This window comes from Myotis davidii, unplaced genomic scaffold (genome assembly GCF_000327345.1).
Source record: "Myotis davidii unplaced genomic scaffold, ASM32734v1 scaffold393, whole genome shotgun sequence".
NCBI classification, from domain to species: domain Eukaryota; kingdom Metazoa; phylum Chordata; class Mammalia; order Chiroptera; family Vespertilionidae; genus Myotis; species Myotis davidii.
The window spans coordinates 47061-53969 of NW_006285913.1; the positions used below are offsets into that span (position 1 = coordinate 47061).

The 6909-nt window shown below is 36.8% G+C and overlaps 1 protein-coding gene across 1 annotated transcript in view; it reads right to left on the bottom strand.

Moving 5' to 3' along the window:
* The window catches only part of PREX2 (phosphatidylinositol-3,4,5-trisphosphate-dependent Rac exchange factor 2), a 156467-nt gene that overhangs the window by 46582 nt on the left and 102976 nt on the right, over nucleotides 1–6909 (bottom strand). The window contains 1 exon segment of the mRNA XM_006756922.1: nucleotides 2865–3008. Coding sequence (XP_006756985.1) covers nucleotides 2865–3008 — 144 coding nt within the window.

The following is a 6909-nucleotide window of genomic DNA, read 5'->3' on the forward strand; positions in this document are numbered from 1 at the left end:
GAGCAGGTTTATTCTATGTATACTAGAGCCCTAGTGCACAGATTTGTGCGCCGGTGGGGTCCCTCGGCCTGGCCTGTGGGGATCGGGCCAAAACCGGCTCTCCGACATCCCCCCAAGAGGTCCCAGATTGTGAGAGGGTGCAGGCCAGGCTGAGGGACCTCATCAGTGCATGATCAGGGCCGGGGAGGGACTAAGGAGGATGCCACGGCATAACCAGCCCATCTCACCCAGTCCCGATTGGCCGGACCCCAGAAGCACACTAACCTATCGGTCGGAGTGTCTGCCCCATAGTGGTCAGTGTGTGTGTGTCCGAGCAACTGGTCCAACAGTCGAATAGTCGGATACTTAGCATATTAGGCTTTTATTATATAGGATAAAAGGCTAAGTTGACTCATCTCAGCAGAATCCCATTTTCTATCCCAGAATAGATACCATTTGGAATCTCTTCCAAATGGAAGAGATATATATATAACACTCTCACTGGTGCCAACTGCACGTATGTGTTTTGAACTGTCATTGTTGATTGTGAATTTGGCCCACTTCTATTATAGAGAAAGGGAAAATAGTGATAGTAAAATATTTCTTTTAATTAACTTTCTTTCTATGTGCACGAATCTGTGCAGTGGGCCACTAATCAATAATAAGAGACAATCATTGACCAGCTGCCTCCTGCATGCCCCACAGCGGGGATCAAGACAGCAATACAGGCACGTGCCCTGACTAGAAAGCGAACTGTGACCTCTTGGTTCATAGGTTGACACTCAACCACTGAGCACACCAGCTGGGCTAAATTACATTTTAAAAGTGATATTGTACTTAGTGAAATAATATATATTTAGGCATTCTTTTAAAATTTGTTTTAGCCACAATTATAAAATAAAGGTTACTTGCAAAGTAGTCTTTCTACTATGTACACTTGCTGCTGGGTATGAATATTCAGCTATTTATGGCTGATATGTCACACATGTAATAATTTTTTTAGGAAAGATGCTTAATGCCATCTGTCATCTCAGTAATGATTTCAAAGACAGAGTTTTAAAAAAGAGACAAAGGAAAAGAAGGGAAGAGGCTGTAACAACTGTAAGCTGTGGTTAAACTCTATAAAAGTTAACATTCTAGACCAGCATCCTTCCCTGTCTTCTAAATCAATGTCTCAATAATGGCTTTTAACATATTTTAGGCTGAACTTAATTCTTCTAACATAGCTCCAAAGGTCTATTTTTGCTCATTGTATTTTTCCCCCTTTTTATTCCTTTTCATTATAGAATCTTGTATTACCTTTAAGATTACCTTTAAGGACCCTAATATAGTTGGAAGGAAGGAAGGAAGGAAGGAAGGAAGGAAGGAAGGGAGGGAAGGAAGGAAGGAAGAAAAGAAAGAAGGAAGGTGAAAGAAAGAAAAAACAAAACAAAGGTTGTTTGAGAGAAAGAGAGATTGAGAGAAAGTGAGAGAGGGAGAAAGAGAAGGAGGGAGGGAGGGAGGGCGAGCAGGGGTGGAGGAGAAGGACAGGGAGAGGGAGAGGGAGGGAGGAAATACCTTATAATAACTCCTAGGATCCTCTCATCACTGGAATTTTCCTTTGCTAAAATGTATTCTTGCCAAGAATCTGTTCTTGGTGGTCATTTGTTTTAGAATTAAAATAATATGCATGTGGTACAAGCAGAAATTTCACTTGGTACTGAATTTGGGTTTCATATGCCGTCTGCTGTTCAGTTACAAAGGTTAATTTTATTCCTCTTCTCTTCTCATTTTTTTATAAGAATATAAAATTCCCCAGCAAAACCAATGCAGGTCTTGAAAACTCAAAAGAAGAAAAAAATGAAATGTTCCATCATACCACTCAGAAAAAAAATGGATATAATCTTGTGACCACAGCATGAATTAAAAAAAATAAAAATAAAAAGACTTAGGCCCCAGCTGGGTTTGCTCAGTGGATAGAGCGTCGGCTTACGGGCTGAAGGGTCCTGAGTTCGATTCCAGTCAAGGGCACATGCCCGGGTTGCAGGCTCAATCCCCAGTAGGGGGCATGCAGGAGGCAGCCAATTAATGATTCTCTCCCATCATTGATGTTTCTATCTCTCTCTCCCTCTCCCTTCGTCTCTGAAATCAATAAAAACATACTTTTTAAAAAAAAGACATAGACTAGAGGAAACTACACAATAATCTGGACTTCTGATCTTTTCTAGGCTGCATTTATGACTCCAAAAATAAAAATAAAAAAAGATGTGGGACCTTCCTTTGGAAACCCATTCACTGCAAGAATTTTCTCACTCGTGTTAATCTTAATTTCTTCTACTGCATTGCTACTCACTGCTCATTTCCAAAAGAAATGTTTTTTAATTTACAAATGGAATACATATTCATTGACATAATGCAGAAAAACTCAAAGAATAAAATATTATCATTAATCATCCAATTATTTTAAAAGCATTTTAAATATAAGTATATAAATACATGTATGACATAATTGAGATTATAGTATAAATTATTTTTCATAACCTGAATGTGTATATGTGAACCTTTTTCTATATCATAAAATATTGTAAATAATACAACTTTAATGGCTCTACCATCATTTATTTAAGCCAAATTAAATTATCTTTATTTATTTCAACCAGTTGTGTCTTGTTACTCTATTATAAATAATGCTGTAATCTTATTTTATAAATATTTAAACCATATGTGATTATTTTCTTAATAAACATTCCCAGAAGTAAATATATTAGCTAGGCATTATGCATGAATTTTTTAAATTAATGGAAAATCCATGATGATGATTACAATTGAATTTATTTTTAAAAATTAATCAAGAGAGTAATTTAGGTAGATGAAGTAAAAAAAAAAAAAAAGAGGAAGCAGTTTACCTTGTGAAAAAAGAACAGGATGAATTTTGAACCCTCCTCCGTTTTTCAACCGTTGAGGCAGTTGTTCAAAATGATAACTATCAAGGTAGAAGTAAACTTTCAGAGCTTGCCGGCTTCCTTCCACTTGATATGTAAGAGGAACATCTAAAATGACATTTTATGTTATATTATTTCCTAAAATCAGATAGACTGCATAGCATAATTTGTTAACCTTTAAAAAGAATCCTGAACATTACTAGAAACTAAATATCTTAGAGTACCCATGTTTATTAAGTTCAGGTTGGGGCACCCTTACAGTGTCATTCAGGGAAAGACTATAAATCAGGTTCTCATGAACTAAATACCATTTATTACTGTACTGTATGTAAAATCCTGTAAGCGGAAACTTCATCACACTTGGATACATCAGATGTCTCACTTAACTAAACGAGAAGTTAAGCTACACATGGCTTGGAATCACCATCTCCCAGGGCCACTGCCTCACTCACATTTTAGTCAAACGGGTCCATGGGGTATACTTCTTAAGTAGTGTGCAAGGAATTGAGTACCACCAACCATTATCAAAGTCAGCTCCAGATCAAAACTGGATTATTTCTGTTGGTGTCCAACAGTCACTAGAAATTATCTTTTTTCAAATATCCTAAATTTATTTACTCATAAAAAACCAAAACCCAAAACACCAAGAGAAAATGCTGCAGGAGTATTTCACAGTGCTGTCATAAATCCTCTTCATTTTATGATACTTCATCATGGCAAATAATTTCCAGATAATTTTTTAAAAAAAGGAATGTAAAAACTTTCTTAAAGGCACTGTATTAACATCTACAGATCTCTTTTATGCATATACTAATAAAGTTCATTTTATTTTTGTTTCTTTTTTAAAAGGGAGATGAAGGATTTGGGTTTAGGAAAAAATAATAAACAGTTAAAGAGTTGGAAATAACTGCATTTTAATGATTGGAACAATCTTTTTATTTTTCCTGATTCTAAAATAAAGAGGAAAAGATGCATGGACACTAAAGAAAATACAAATTTCTATATTTTAAATATCGGTATCTTCTTGCTCCCCATTTCATACAATGTTATTAATATTTATATTTTTTTAATTTTGTTAGGTTCCATCCCTTTGTTCTTTGGCAACAACGTAGCCAATCGCTGCATAAGCAAATAAATAATGTTATCGGAAAGAAAATAATGCAGCAGTTGAGTTCTATATTATAGGACTAACAAAGAACAAATAAAGATGCTTATTTAATAAAGATGCTTATAAAGAAATTAAGAAACTGAAAATAAAAATAATCAAACAGACTGAATTTAAAATGAAGTTAAAAATGAAGAGTACTGCCTGAAAGAATGGAAACCCATTGCTCTCAAAGTATTTGGTGCACCTGAAAACTGCTGCCTTTTATTTGTGGAAATTTATCAACTATGAAAAGCAAACTTGATGATTAGGACTGTGCAATGATTAAAACCTTCAAAAATGTTATCGTATAAGGAAAGGTTTCAGATTCCATCCTACAGAGAGGTTCACCCTTGAGAGAAGTTTCAGTGGTGGGATCCCTCCCTGTAAACACGGCCCCCATCACAGGATGGGCCAGTGAGTTTGAAAATAAGCTTTTGACTCAGAAGTTGTTAGTTGCCTTCGCTTGAACTGCTCTTCCTTTTCCTTCTGCAGGGCTGGGTCCTTCATGCCCTTCAGATTTCAGCTTAAAAGCTACTTCTGTTGCGAGCCCTTCCCGGTGACTCCTAAAAGGGCCACCTCACCCTTGTTCTTCATGCCTTACTTATCTTCTGCACAGGATTTACCGTGCCCCTAACTGGTACATGATTGATTCCTTTCTTGCTGTCTTCCATTAGGCTGTGAGCGCCATGAAAACAGGGACATGTCCGGTGTCTGTCTTATTCACCATGGCATCCACAGCTCCAGGCGCATATAGATGAGTAGAGGTTCAAAAATACTCATTCCCCTAATAGTTACCATAAAATTAAAAAGGGGAAGATCTGCTGTCATTATATTATTCTCCAAAACCATAAAGATTTCCCACAAAATTTAATTATGTAAAAGATAATCACTTAGCTCCTTTATTCCTCCACCCATCTATAATAATAGAAGCGTAATATGCTAAGTAGACCGGACAGCCAGACGTTCCGGACGACCTTCCTGATGAAACAGGGGCTGTGAGGGCTGAGGCAAGCCACCGGGGCTGCGAGGGCCGAGCGCCTTGCACGATTTTCGTGCATCAGGCCTCTAGTTACATAATATGAGATGAGAAGTATCTTGTATTTTCCCTATACTGAAGTGGGTCAAATTGCCATGTATCGCTCACTGATCTCTAAGCTTTATGCCAACAGGGACTTTGTTTTATTAAGTCACCATTATATCCCTAAAAATTAGTTTAGCACTTAATACATTGTATATACTTAATAATTATTTCTTCCAAGAAAATGAACTATCTTCAATCCAGACATTTGAATTCTACTTGCTTTGCATTGTCATATTTCTTCAGAATCTCACCATTATTTACTTAAAAAATTAGAGTATAAATAATGCTAAATATACCTTTTTGAAAAATGCAAAGTAATAAAGCAAGGAGGAGGGATTAGAATATTTACTGAATATTACCATTAGCCTTATATAATGCTGGAGCCTCTCAAATACATTACTTTATTTAAAACTCAAAATCCTGAGAGTGGGGAAAGCTAATATTCTTGTGCAGATGAGAACAGAGCCAGGATCTGAACTAAGGTTCCTGGACTTCGAGGTCGATGTTCCCTATTTATTCTCTTTATATATTCATGCTTCCACCCTCTGCACTCAGTCCTTCTCACATAGACATGCAGCCAACTAGTTCTCATTACAGTGACACATATTAATTAGTCAATCGGATGCCTCTGCGTCTATGCTTATAGAAATGAAATCACATGCAATTAATGATAAAGCTCTGGTTTCCTTACACCACATCAATAGGATGTGATGACCCTCAGGTACTGAATCATTCTCTTTCTTGAAATTAGCTGAGAATAACTAGATTCCAATCATCACTATTTTTCATTTATTTGGAATACCTAGTCATGTAGCATGGGAACTGACCTTTTACTAGGTGAGGTTATGCTTCAGGGAAAGACATAAAAATGTATTGCCAAATGTATCGCACAGTTTTTGTGTTTGTCACAGATTGGTCTACATTTACATACAAAAGTTAGTTAATTGGTCTTAATTATCTTTAACAGTATATTTTCAACAGGCCAAAGTTAAATCATAGTGCATATGCAATAAGTAGATATTTATCAAGCTTCTGGTATCGGTCCTTCTGCTGCTTGTTCAACAGACCACTCAATCAGGAATGTCATATTTACACCACAGAAAACAGTATTCCTGAAATTTATAGTTCCTCAGGCAAAATTTAGAAGAAAGAAAACATTAGGTTATATTGTGGAAATAGAGTTTCTCTACCTTCAGCAAAGCTGTGCCTACATGACTCAAGCAGATGAAAATACATTTTATTTTATACTTGCCCACAGAAGACCATACAACTTGTTCAAATAATATTATCCTTATCAAATAATCCCTTTATCAAATTCTCCCTAGAATATAACCTATATTCTTAACATTGTAAATCATGTTTTTGTTCTCTGTCATTTATCAGTGAAGGTGAAAATTTAATAGCATTTTGTCCTCTTATCTTCATAATTTCATACATACAGAACCAAGGACTTTTACCATCTCCACAGCTACTGTCAAGGTCAAGTCACCATCATCTTTCACCTGGGTCATTGCAATTGCTTCCGAACTGCTCTTTCTGCCTCTGCCCTGGCCGCCAGTAATGATTTATTCAACACAGCAGTCTGAGGCAGCCTTAATAAGTAAGGCAGATCATGTCCTTCCTCTGCTCAATGGCTTCATTAGAAAGGCAAAGTTCTCTCAATGGTCTAGCAGCCAGTGGTCGGCAAACCTCGGCTCGCGAGCCACATGCAGCTCTTTGGCCCCTTGAGTGTGGCCCTTCCACAAAATACCACGTGCAGGCGGGCACATACAGTGCGATTG